General features: G+C 57.2%; 1 protein-coding gene across 1 annotated transcript in view; it reads right to left on the bottom strand.

Moving 5' to 3' along the window:
• The window catches only part of Itgb4 (integrin subunit beta 4), a 32,794-nt gene that overhangs the window by 14,340 nt on the left and 5,835 nt on the right, over positions 1 to 12,619 (bottom strand). The window contains exons 6-25 of the mRNA XM_026404798.2: positions 12,172 to 12,268; positions 11,858 to 12,029; positions 10,650 to 10,913; positions 10,328 to 10,417; positions 9,912 to 10,034; positions 9,349 to 9,513; positions 9,091 to 9,167; positions 7,905 to 8,107; positions 5,847 to 5,950; positions 5,607 to 5,705; positions 5,331 to 5,460; positions 4,519 to 4,641; positions 4,316 to 4,419; positions 2,736 to 2,769; positions 2,400 to 2,591; positions 2,042 to 2,145; positions 1,724 to 1,782; positions 1,504 to 1,527; positions 275 to 423; positions 21 to 200 (exon numbers count right to left, since the gene is read on the bottom strand). Coding sequence (XP_026260583.2) covers positions 21 to 200; positions 275 to 423; positions 1,504 to 1,527; positions 1,724 to 1,782; positions 2,042 to 2,145; positions 2,400 to 2,591; positions 2,736 to 2,769; positions 4,316 to 4,419; positions 4,519 to 4,641; positions 5,331 to 5,460; positions 5,607 to 5,705; positions 5,847 to 5,950; positions 7,905 to 8,107; positions 9,091 to 9,167; positions 9,349 to 9,513; positions 9,912 to 10,034; positions 10,328 to 10,417; positions 10,650 to 10,913; positions 11,858 to 12,029; positions 12,172 to 12,268 — 2,493 coding nt within the window. The remainder of the gene's footprint in view (positions 1 to 20; positions 201 to 274; positions 424 to 1,503; positions 1,528 to 1,723; positions 1,783 to 2,041; positions 2,146 to 2,399; positions 2,592 to 2,735; positions 2,770 to 4,315; positions 4,420 to 4,518; positions 4,642 to 5,330; positions 5,461 to 5,606; positions 5,706 to 5,846; positions 5,951 to 7,904; positions 8,108 to 9,090; positions 9,168 to 9,348; positions 9,514 to 9,911; positions 10,035 to 10,327; positions 10,418 to 10,649; positions 10,914 to 11,857; positions 12,030 to 12,171; positions 12,269 to 12,619) is intronic.

Raw genomic sequence — 12,619 nt, 5'->3', positions numbered from 1 at the left:
CTTCCCGCACCCTGACCAACCTTGCTCCTTGATGATGGTGATGTTTACCAGGCGGCGGCCAAGGGTGGCAGTGCCCACGGGCACATCGATGGCCTCCACCAGCAGCTGCTTCTCATCGTCGTCTTCAGGCCGGATGAAGAGGGGCACGCGCACGTCCACCAGCTCCACGCCCTCCTGGAACTCCACCATGCCCCGGGCGTCTGGGGGGTCAGATGTGGGTTTCAGGGCCACGTGGGTGGGCGGGGTGAGGGGTGGCGCGGGGAGCCCCACCTACCCTGCTCTGCAGTGAGGGTGTAGTAGCCGGGGGCCACCTTGAGCTCATGGAAGGACCCCTGCTCCACCTGCTTCTCTGTCAGCTTCAGGAGGGTCTGCTTGGCCGAGCGGGGCGCCATCAGCACCGTGTCCACAATGGTGTGGTCTTGCCTGGGTGGGGGTCCAGCAGGAGAGGGGTCAGCCTGGCGTTCTCCTTGCCTGTACCTTTCTGTGCTCTCCCCATCAGGGGAATGTGGGACAGTAAAAAGTGCCAGGGGCCCTTGCTGGCCCCAATGCTCTCACTCTACAGCCTCATCCACGCCGTTGCTGCACCTCCCTGAGCTTTGGTGTTCTCATCTGAGCAATGGGCTTCTCCGTCCACCTCACCAACAAGGGCTGATGGTGGGAGGATTGGATGTGGGACAGCAGAGATGCTGAGGGCAGGTGCTCACATCAGACTTGCTTGGCTTCAAGTCCTGGCTCTGGTTCCTTTTTGGGGAGTGGGGGGACTGAACCCGGGGCCTTGTGCATGCGAGGCAAGCACTCTACCGACTGAGCTATATCCCCAGCCCCTGACCTGGTTCTTGATAGCTAGGTAACCTTGGGAAAGTTACTTAACCTCTCTGAGCCTCAGGTTCCTCATCTGTGAAGTGGGAACAGCAATGGTACCTCTTTTGCAGGGCTGCTGAGAGGGTTGGATAAAGATGGCCAGGCACAGGGAGCCCTTAAAACAATGCCTGGCCCTTGTAAGCACTCAATAGCATCAGCCGAAGCTTCTTCCTGAAGGTGTTGAGCTGTGGTTCTGGTTCTGCTGTCTCTGCAGTGTGACCTCCGTTTCATGTTCCCCCTTCCCAAAGGGCCAGGACTCAAGAACTGGGGAAAGGACTGTGTGACCTGCTGGCCCATCTGCCTCTCACTCGGTTGGAGGGTCTCTGACCCAGGGGAGGATGAGCCAGGCCTGGACTGTCTTTGGGGTTGGGGGGTAGACTGTCACCAGACCAAAGGTGGGGACTGGTCTGGGTGGTTCTGCCGACCTGGGGCTGCTCACTCAGGCAAGCGCTTCCTTTGGAATTCGTTAGAGGAATGGTCCAGTAAAGGAGCCAATGGAAGGCTCACCCATGATGGCAGGCACATATGGCCCTCCCTTCCCACGGGGTGGATACTGGGGTGGAGCCAGGGGCAGAGGGCAGGTGGCAGGGCTGGGGCAAGAGGGGCAGGCAGGGGGCTGTCCCACATGTCTCTTCAACTCACTTTTTCCCAGCATTGGGCTGTTGCCTGTGGAGACAAAGAGGAGACCGTGAACCAGATGTTCCCTGGGGTGGGTGCATGGCCTGCCTGGGGGCTTGAGCTCCGCAGTCTGTGTATGAGCAGCGGTCAGCGGTCACCCAACCCCAGGGACCCTTGCCGCAGGGCCCGGACTGGCAGGGCTCAGAGCGGCTGGCTGCCCCCGCCCTGGGCATTTGGGACTCACCGGAACTTTGTCTGCTGGAGCTTGTGTGCACCAGGGACCTGTCTGTACACCTCGTTGAGCTGCCAGACAGGGGAGGGCGTCAGTCTGCACCCGGAGAGCCGCACGCACCCTACCCCGGGACCTCTCAGAGTTGGCTGGGGCAAGCTGGGGGCCAGGTCCCGAGACCAGGCTCTGGTGCCCCTTAGGATGACCTCACCACACCAGGCATGTATCCAGAGAGCCCCTTTCCTGCCCAGAGAGGTCCAGGTCACCTCACTCCCCCACCCCCTGCCATCGCACCCGAGCCCAGGGCCCTGGCTCGGCCACACCGGTTCTCACATTCTCTTCCACCTCCTGGCGCAGCTGGTCACACTCTCGAGTGCCAGGCTTCATCAGGTTCTCGGTGCAGAGGCGGCCAAGGCGCAGGGACAGCCCATAGGGCACTAGGGGCGGGTGGGATGGAGGCTTCATCAGCCCCTGCCCCGTGGGCACAGCTGAACACCCCCCACCCCAGGACCTCTGGCCAGCGGGGGGCAGAGGGCTGCCACATGCAGGCCTGAGGCACATCAGGAAGGGACAGAAGAGGCTGAGGCCTGTGCCCAGCACACAGGATCAGTGTGATCCTCAATCTAGAACAGAGGTCCCCAAGGGCCCAAAGGCACTGCCAAGGTCCGCAGTGCCCAGCCTGGGCCCGCACCGAGCTCTGTGGGGTTGGTGCTGGCGGCGTGGGTGGCAAAGCCAGGCCGCTGCACGTTGTTGGTGATCTTCCAGCGGACCGTGTCCCGCCCCTTGAGGTTCCCACTGCGCAGCATGGGTGTGTCCAGGTGGTCTGAGGCCATCAAGTTCTCCCGCAGCATGTAGTGGTCTTCCTTAAAGCCGACCATGTGACCTGTGGGGAAGGGTCCTCAGCACAAGCCCTCCCCAGACCTGCCCAGTCGCACCCAGACAGGTGGGGTGCGGGGCCTCCCACCTCCCCTGTTCCCAGCCTGGCCCCACTGCCCCTCCACCCCAGCTGCCCATGCCAGGCCCATACCTCGGTTGCAGCAAGGGAGAAGTGCCAGACAGGCCTAGGAGACAAGGGGGCTGGCGTGAGCACCTGAAGAGCTGTCCCAGCCCAGGGAAGCCCCTCCAGCCACCCGGCCTCTTTCAAGTTCACTGAGCAAATGACAAGATCACAGGCTCTAAGAAGCCCTGCCAAGAAGGAACCTCTTTCTTTCTTTCTTTCTTTTGTCAGTACCAGGGATTGATCTCAGGGGCACTCAGCCACTGAGCCACATCCCCAGCCCTATTCTGTATTTTATTTAGATGATGGCTGGCTTTGAACTCGCAATCCTCCTGCCTCAGCCTCCTGAGCCACGGGGATTACAGGCGTGTGCCCCTGCGCCCGGCTAAGAAACCCACTCACAGACCTCCCTTTCCATGCCACAGACAGGAACGTCCGCTAACCCCGGGATAGGACAGCATGCTGCCCTGCCCTACAATCAGCCTCTGTGCTCTGCGCCCTCCACACTTCCTGTCTCTGGGCTTTTCTGTGCAGCATGGGTCAGCTCCTGCTTGTTCTCTGGGGCTTACAGGGACTGACCCATGTTCCTGGAGTGTGGCCACTGATGGTCAGTGGAGGGAGGGACTGTGGCGGGAGATGCTAGAGCCAGGGATGTGGCTTCACCTCACCTTGACACTTAGGAGGACTTTGAGTTTTTTTTTTTTTTTAAACTTTATTTTGTTTATATGTGGTGCTGAGGATCGAACCCAGGACCTAGCATGTGCCAGGTGAGCGCTCTACCGCTGAGCCATAACCCCAGCCCCTTGGTTTTTTTTTTTTTTTTTTTTGGTACTGGGTGTTGAACTCAGGGGCACTCGACCACTGAGCCACATCCCCAGCCCTATTTTGTATTTCTTTTAGAGACAGGGTCCCACTGAGTTGCTTTGTGCTTTGCTGTTGCTGAGGCTGGCTTTGAACTTGTGATCCTCCAGCCACAACCTCCCAAGACACTGGGATTACAGGCCTGCACCACCTTATCCGGCAGAACATTGACTTTGTCTCTATCACCTGTCCCTCTGAGCCTCAGTTTCCCCACCTGTCATAGGGGATAGTGCCACTGACCTCATGGGACGATTGAGAGGAGAAAATAAAGTTGTGTGGCCACACACCATTGTGACGGCACAGGGAGCCACAGGGGAATTACATTGGGAGCAGGCTCCAGGGAAAACAGAGCACAGGGAGACTCACAGGCTTCGTCACCATTGTCCCTTAGGAGTCACACAGGCTTGGGGCTGGGTTAGTAGGGTCTTCAGGAGCCAGGCTCCGAAAGGGGTGGGAAGAAGCCAGGGCTTGGTGTTTCCCCAAGGCCAGTCCCTTTCTAAGAACTTCCCATAACTAATCCAAACTTTGTCAGCACTTTCAGGGGTCAGTGCTGCTAGCTCCATTGTACAGATGAGGAAGCTTGAGGCACAGAGAGATTAAGTAACTTGCTCAAAGTCATACAGCTGGGACCAGAATCCAGACAGTCTGGCTCCACGCGCTGAAGTCTCTGGGAGGGCTACAGGGGAGCCATGGGGAGAGTGGGGACTCTGTGGGACCCCAGGTGGACCTGGGAGGACCCTGGGGCTCACCTTACAGCAGGCACAGTACTTCCAGCAGAGCAGCAGCAGCAGTGCCAGCAGCAGCAGGAGGGGGATGAGCAGGAAGATGAGCCACCAAGAGCCGGGGGGGCAGTCTGCAGAGAGAGTGGAGGGAGGCCGTGCCCGCTGTGCCCACTGTGCCCGCCGCGCCTGGCCCAGACCCGACAGCGCCCGCACCCAGGCCCCCAGCTCACCCTTCTTCCTGTGCACCAGGACGGTGCTGTTGGGCCCCGGGGAGCCGTCGCCCTCCACGGTGTAGCTGTAGGTGCAGTCGTCGTCCTCGTCCCGGAAGGAGCAGTACTCCACCACCTCCTCGGCTGCACCCACAGGCAGTCAGCAGGGACCCGACCCACCCCTCCACCCTGGAGCACCCCGGGGCCCAGTGAGGCACCCCCGAACCTGTGGCCCACCCTGCCCACTGCAGGGCCTGGGGTGTCTCCCTGGGGAAGGCTGTAAGACCTCTCCAGCTCTGCCCCTCCCTGCCACAGAGGCGGTGGCAGGGGCACCTCGCCCAGTGTGGGCCCCAGCAGCAGGGGAGTCTGCAAAGCTGTCTCCACTTCCCTGACCTGAGCACCCCCAGGAGCGTGGCGTCCAGGCCACACATCTGGCTTAGAGGGAGGAGGCCATGCACTCCACAGCCCAACTGTGGGCCCCACCTGGACCCTGGGCCTCTGCCAGGTCACGTCCCTGACCAGGCCAGATGCCTCCTCCCCAGACTTTGTCCCTGACCCATCGGCGTGCCCTCAGGCCTGATCATGTGCCCCCAGCCCCCATTCTGTGTTCTGGGCCATTCTCTGTTCACGGCCTGAGTCCTGTGCCGCTTGCTCAGACTTTCTACCTCTTTCTTGGGCTCACTGTTGCTGGTGTTCTGTGCCCACCCCCAGCTCTGGAACCCCTGTCTAGACTGGGTGACCTCAACTTGCCCAGAGGAAGCCCTTGCCCAGAGGAGGACCCACTAGCTCTGCCTAGGCTCACAGCACCCCAGCTCTCGGACCCTGCCCTCTACCTTTCTTGAGCTCGTCCACCATCTTGACCTTGAAGCTGCACTCCTCGCACGTGCGTCCCTTCTTCTCCCCAGTGCCCCAGGCCTGGCACTGCACACAGGAGCGCAGGTCCTCGCAGAGGCCCAGGCGGATCTGGGAGACGAGGGGGAGACTGTGCTGCGAGGAGGCCACTCCCCCAGCCTCGTGCCACCTCCTGTGGCAGCAGGTATGGCCACTCCTGCCCACCCTGCCCAGGGCCTGAGGTTCCCACGCCCACACCCCAGGGATCCTGGCCTCACCGCTGAGTAGTTGATCTCGCAGGTGGTGTCCGTGTAGAGCGACTGCTGGTTGCAGTGGCAGCGGCCACACTCGCAGTAGCCACGCCCATTACAGATGCCCTGGGGCAGGAGGGATCAAAGTGAGCCAGTTGTGCCCCATCCCTGCCTGTTCCTTACCCCTTTCTCTACGAGGTGTCCTCTGGAGAGGATGAGTGGTCCTGACCGGGGCCCTCCCAGTGTCTGCCCCACGCCCAGGCCTACCCCATTGCTGTCGATGCAGGTGGCATTGCTGAGGGGACAGTCACAGCTCAGGCCCGTCCAACCAGGCTCACACACACACTGGCCCATGGAGCAGCGTCCCCGGTCTGCAGAGAGGGTAGAGAAGGGAGGGGAGGGCCATATCGCATCACAGTCCAGGTGACCCATCTGCTGGGAGGGTCTGGGGGAGCCAGGGGCAAAGGCCACCTCTCTCTCAGGCTCCTAGAATCACCTTCGTCCATCTCTCCCCACCCATCATTCTGCCTACTACCTTCTATTCTGCAGCTGGAGCGAATATCTCAAAATGTAAATCCAATAAGAATCTCTAATAGGTCCTGGCCAATGCAATAAGCAAGAAGAAAATGTCTGGGTATTAGAAAGTAAGAAAAAAACTGTCATTATTTATAATTATCAGGAACTTATTACAAGATATCCAGAAGAATCTACAGATAAATAGTTTGCATAAGTGGCTGGATACAAGGTAAACATACACACCAAAAATGAAATTAAAATGTCAACAACTCGGGCTGGGCTTGTGGCTCAGTGGCAGAGCACTTGTCTAGCATGTGTGAAAAACTGGGTTCCACCCTCAGCACAGCAAAAAAATAAACAAATAAAATAAAAGTATGGGCATGCCAGCTTCTCGAGAGGCTGAGGCTGGAGGATTGTGAGTTCAAAGCCAGCCTCAGCAATGGCAAGGCACTAAGCAACTCAGTGAGACTCTGTCTCTAAATAAAATACAAAATAGGGCTGGAGATGTGGCCCAGTGGTCAAGTGTCCCTGAGTTCAATATCCAGTACCCTCCAAAACATAAAAAAGAAAGGTATGGGGCTGGGGATTTGGCTCAAGCGGTAGCGCGCTCGCCTGGCATGCGTGCGACCCGGGTTCGATCCTCAGCACCACATACCAACAAAGATGTTGTGTCCGCCAAAAAACTAAAAAAAAAAGAAAGGTATGCTATCCACCTACAACTACAAAAAGAAAAAAAATTAAATGACATTGAGGGCTGGGGCTGGGGCTCAGTGGCAGATTGCCCACCTAGCACGTGTGAGGCACTGGGTTCGATCCCAGCACCACATAAAAAATAAAGTACAGGTATTATGTTCACCTACAACTAAAAAAAATGTATTAAAAATGACATCAACTCTTCTTGTTCGGGGATAAAGTCCTTTGGACAAAATGACTAGAACCCAAGCTCCGTGCAGTCTGGCCCCTTCCTAGAGGCATCTCCTCTCGTCTTCTCTGACCCTTCCACTTGTGCCCAGTGCCTGCCATTCTCTAGCTGAACCTGGTTCCCCTTCTGTTCCTCTGACCACACTCTGGGATGGACAGTTCAAGAGAAGAAATGGAGGAAAAACAAAAATGCAGAAGGGGTCAGAAGGAGGGCCCTAGACCTGCAGTAGCAAGCAAGCAGCGGGGCTTAAATATCCACCTCCTCCATTCAGTACCAGTGCTTCTGTGTGCCCTCGGCTCAGCTCTGACAGCCCTGGGCAGACTATGTGCACATGGCCTGGGCCTGAGCGTGTAGGCCCTGTGGAGATGCAGAGGAGGCCTAACTCTAGAAATTGAGCATCTATGGGGAGAGGAAAGATTGCCTTCTTACATGCCTGCCAACCAGAGCGTTGAACTGGGTGGTCCCCACCCTAGGATGAGTTGAGAGGGTGGAGAGGTGGCAATGCACGCGAGGCAAGCCCTTCACCCCTGAGCTCCATCCCCAGCCTTGTTTCCTTTTTACTTTGAGACAGGGTCTTGCTAAGTTGCTGAGACTGCCCTTGAACTTGGATCCTCCTGACTCAGCATGGGATTGTAGACATGGCCACTAATCCAGGTGAATCAGGGTTTAAAAATAGGAGGCACGTCATCCTGACGGGGCCCTTGGGCATGGACCTTGCAGGTGAGGGAGGTGAGGTCCAGGTTGGGGCAGGACTTGGGAGAGTCCCTCATGGAGTTGGGAGTGGGCCTGGTCTGAATTGCAGATCTTGGCTCCTGGCCTGCTTCTCCAGCCTGGGTCCTGAAGGGAGGGTCACTGTCCTTGGCACTGGTTGAAGCTGCTGAACTCACCATTGCAGAGGAACCCAGAGGTGCGGGGACACTGGAAGTTGTCATACTCGCAGAAGTGACCCTCATAGCGGCCTTCACCATAGCACACGCAACGTCCGCACTGGCACTCCCCGCGGCCTGAGCATGGCTTGTCCTCACCCTCGCGGATGCAGGGCTCAGTGTCACTCAGCGAGCCGGTGGAGCAGTTGCAGGTCTTGCCGCTCCTGAGGGAGGAATGGACACTTTCCCTGAGCCTGGGAAGACAGCTGGACTTTTATTGCCCCATTTTACAGATGAAGAGACTGATGTTCTGAGAGGGCTGAGGCAGGTCCAAGTCACACAGAGAACAGTGAATGAGCCTCCGGGCCTCGTCCCTTCCTTGCTATTTGTCTACCTCGAGTCATGACAGACTTGTTCAACGTCTCAAAGCTTTTATTTTTAATTTTTTGAGATAAAATATTGCTATGTTTCCCAGGCTGAAGTTACTCTCCCTACCTTGTCCTCCAGAGTAACTGGGACAATGGGTCCATGCCATCATTCAGAGCCAGTGTCTTAAAGTTTTTTTTTTTTTTGTATTGGAGATTGACCCCAGGGCACTCTTTCACTGTACTACACCCTCAGTCCTTTTTTATTTTTATTTTTTTGATTTTGAGATGGGTCTTAGTCTCATCAAGTTTCTGAGGGTCTCACTAAGTTGCTGAGCTGCTCCTGCCTCTGCCTCCTGAGTCGCTGAGACTCAGTGTGTGTACCTGCCTCTTGTTTTCGTTTTTGCCAGTATCTTGCAGCTCTTCCTGCTTAGTGTGATGCAGTCCCAGCGACTGGGGAGGTTGAGGTAGGAGGAATCCAAGTTTGAGGTCAGCCTCCACAATTTAGGGAGACCCTCAGCAATTTAGTGAGACCCTTAGTAATTTAGTGAGAACTTGCTCAAAAAAAAAAAAAAAAAAAAAAACCACTAGGGAGGTAGCTCAGTGGTCAATCTGGGATTAATCCCATGTGTGGGGGGAAAAAAAGCAACCTGAAAAATCCTAAATTGTGACATTCTAAATGCTCTGAACTGGATTCACCCAACAACTGGTAAAAGCGTACCCCTCTTCTAGCTCTTTCTGAGATCTGCCCCTCCCCCTGCCACAGCTCAGTGTACAAGGTGTGCCCAGGGTCAGGGCCTGCAGGGGAGATCCTGGGGGCTGGGCTGCCCTCCCCCACTCACCAGCCCTCGTTGCACACACAGTGTCCACACATGAAGTCTCCGTGGTAGTCGCAGCGAGCTGACCGCACCTCTTTTTGCTAGAACAAGACCAAGGGGAGTGTGTGCAGGGAGGGGGTCCAGAGCCACTGAGCACTTCTGCTGCCTTCTGTGCCTTGGGATAGCCTGCAAGGGAGGTGTGGCCCAGGAGGCTCTGCTCCCTGAGTCAGGGCCCAGTGCTCAGCTCAGCTCTGCTCTCCCACCCAGGGGGCTGCCTTGTACCAGCTCGCAGGTGCACACGTCACAGATGATGCCCACGTCCATCCAGAGGCCGTCGGAGAAGGAGGGCTTCAGGTGGATGTTTCCCCTCTGGTCCTCTTCCGCCAGCTGGCACACGTGTGTTCCATCCACGTCTTCCGCGGCCCGCAGTTGCACATCATAAGTTCCCTGCAGGGATCTCAAGGTCACCCAAGGCAGGCCCCTGCTGCATAGACCAGGGAGCTGTTTGTGCCTGGGGGTCCTCAGCTCTCAGGATGGGCCTGAATTCCTGACCCCCAGGTCCCTGCTCATCCTTCCTTGGGGCTGGGGACCCCTTCCTTCTGGTCAGTCTCAACCACAGGATAATAAGAAGAGCCATGTCTCAGCTTGATGCTCTGATTCATCCCCACAGTGTGAACAAGGGTACAGACGAGTCCAGGCATGTGCCAAGCTCCCCAAGGGCAGACCCTGCGGACCTGAACCCAGGCCCACCTGACCCCAGCGCCAAGCTCACACCCAGTTAGAGGACTCCATTCCTCGCAGGGTGCCACGTCCATCCCTGTCCCACTGCACCCACAGGAACATACCACTTCTCCCCGCCTGATGTGAAAGGACCCTGTCTTTGTCTTCTGGTACATCTTGGAGGTGACCTCTGTCCGCAGCCCTCGTGGGCTGTCTAGGGCCCGGATGTCAAGGTTGGAGCGAATGCGCTAAGGGAAGGCAGACAATCAGTGGTCTGGGGGCAGCCTGGGCTCTCCCACCTTGGCCTGGCCTGGTCTGGCTGAGCTCTGCATCACCCAGATGGAGGGCATGTGTGGGCATGTGTGTGGGATCACAGCGGCAGAGCTTCCAGGAGCTTGGCACCAGATCCGGATGACCCTCAAGCTCCCAGGGACTGCCAGAGACCCTTCCTTACTGGCCTATTCCACCCCTCGCCCACTCTGCCCTCTTCCTAGCCCAGCCCCAGGAGGGCTCAGAATCTGCAGCGGGCGCTGTGCCTCACATTGAAGGCTTCCTCTAGCAGGTCCACGATGTTGGATGAGTCCTGTTGCAGCACCCCCAGCGAGGAGACCGGGAAGTATGTATGAAGCTTCTGTAGGAGAGAGGGCCAGCCTCGGACTAAGCGTCTCTTTGAATCTGACAGCATGTTCCAGAATTTCCCTCTCAGCCCCCGCCTCCTTGGGAGCTGGGATAGGGGACGGGCACATGACCTTCCCTCCAGGGGCCCACAGCTTTGGGAGGGAAGAAGGAGAGGGATGGGTGGCTGGGAAGTTCCGGGGACACCCTGCCCTGCCCCTCTTGCCCAGTGGGGCCCAGGCCTGTACCTCATAGTAGCTGTAGGAGTAGTTGGTAACAGCGAAGATGGGGATAATGTTGTGCTTGGCGAGCAGGCGCACAAGCGTGGGCACTGAAGGGTAGTCCTGCATATTGTACTGGGTGTAGGTGCCCGTGACATCCAGGTGGCACTTCTCATCATTGCGGCTCATGATGCCAGCCAGCACGTTGGCACCATCGGCCTCATAGTGGAAGGCTGACTCAGTGGAGAACACCAGCAGATGGGTGCTGTCGGGGCGCCAGCCGATGGCCCCCTGGGGAAGGCAGGGAGGGCACAGGCTGCTTGTTGAGGACCTGCATCCTAGTGCCATGTAGGGCAGGGGAAGCAGGTCCCAACACGGGGCCGGGTTTAAGGCACATGAGAATAGCCTGTGACAGCAACGACAGAGGAAAACCGGAAGTGCTGATGGGGGAGGGCACTGGCTGCAGTGTGGGCACACAGTGGGCAGATTCAACCAGGCTTGTGGGACTCCCCCTCCCCCAAGCTCTTAACCACCCTGCAAGAGTATGTTAACCTCATCAGTGGTAAACGGTAAATGCAAAAGGCCAGTTGAAATAGGCACAGCAGTGTATTAGCTCTCTGTCAGAAAAACATGGGGGGTGATTCTGAAGATTTTGAAAACTGTGTATTGCAAGAGAAAATGTTTATGAGAGCATTAAGTGGGGAAAAAAAGAGCAAGTTTCAGAATTATAAGTACACCAAGCCGAGTGTGTGAAATAAGGAAAAGAGACAAAATACTGCCGGGACACGGAGTGGCTGGCTGACCGTGGTAAGATAATGAGCAATTTCTTCTGTTCTTTGTTTTCTAAATTGCCTTCAATGTGGATATGTTATTTTCAAAATGAAAAAATTGCTGTTCACATAGAAAGAAGTAGCCATTTCGGCCACCAGCACAGTTGGAGACTGGCAGCCCGTGGGGCCTGTAAGATTCACTGGGAGGCTGGCCTGAAGGTGCACTGAAGATTCTGGAACTCCAAGGCCGGCACAGAACCAGGCTGTGACTGCTTAGGTGGGGGGACCTTGGTCCCAGCCCATCCAAACCTGGACTAGAAATGAGGGCCACCCAAAGGGTCTGAATTGGTCTCAGGACATGGGATCACAGGCTCCAGGACACCGCACACGCTGGTGGGCGGCTCATTCCCCTGCCAAGAAGCAGCGGCCCTGGCTGAGGCCAGCAGTGCCCCTCCCTGAGCTCACCGTGCACACCGCCGTCTGCAGGATGGCATCGAAGCCACCTTCAGGAGCGTCCAGGTTGCCTGAGATCCGCTCTCCCTGCAGCTTACTCCGGAATTCGTTCACATCCTCCGTCAAGCTGATGACGTTCTTAAAGGAGAACGGAGGGTCACTGTTGGGCCAGGGTTCCTTCAGCCTGGGCAGAGGTGGGAGGGAGAGAGCGTTAGGGAGGGGGAGACCCTGCACTCCTCCACGCTCTGCCCCTGTAAATGCCAGCAGGAAGCAGTGAATCACCCAGCCAGCACCGCTGCCCACCCGGGGCCTGTTCAGTCACTCACTTCTCGGGCCTCATGTCTGTCTGAGGGACGCTGACTTTGTCCACAAACTTGCCAAATCCAATAGTGTAGTCACTGGTGAGCTGGCTCAGGACCTGGGCTGGGCATGCACCAAAAAAAGAGAGGACAGTGAGCCCTAGTACCCCCCCCATGGACACAGGGGCACCTGGGCTGGCTCAGGAAGAGGGGAGCTGGACAGGAGCCACCACCTCTTAGCCCTTTGTACACTGGACGTTTCCTGGTACTCTCAGTAGCTTTTGTCCCTAGTTACAGTTGAGGGAAACGGAATTTGGGACCTGGGACAATGTATCTAGTAAGCAGGGGATTGGCAGGGGGAACTGAGCCCGGCTCCCTCTGTAGCACTGAGGCTTATCCACAGCTGTGGCAGGGGGTGCCCTTCCTAGTCAAGGCCAGAGGGCTCTGCTGCCCACCAGACCTGTCCGAAGTCGAG

This window comes from Urocitellus parryii, chromosome 7, assembly GCF_045843805.1.
Source record: "Urocitellus parryii isolate mUroPar1 chromosome 7, mUroPar1.hap1, whole genome shotgun sequence".
In the NCBI taxonomy this organism is placed as follows: Eukaryota; Metazoa; Chordata; class Mammalia; order Rodentia; family Sciuridae; genus Urocitellus; species Urocitellus parryii.
The sequence above is the reverse complement of the archived record's forward strand: the minus strand, read 5'-3'. Positions and strand labels throughout refer to the sequence as shown.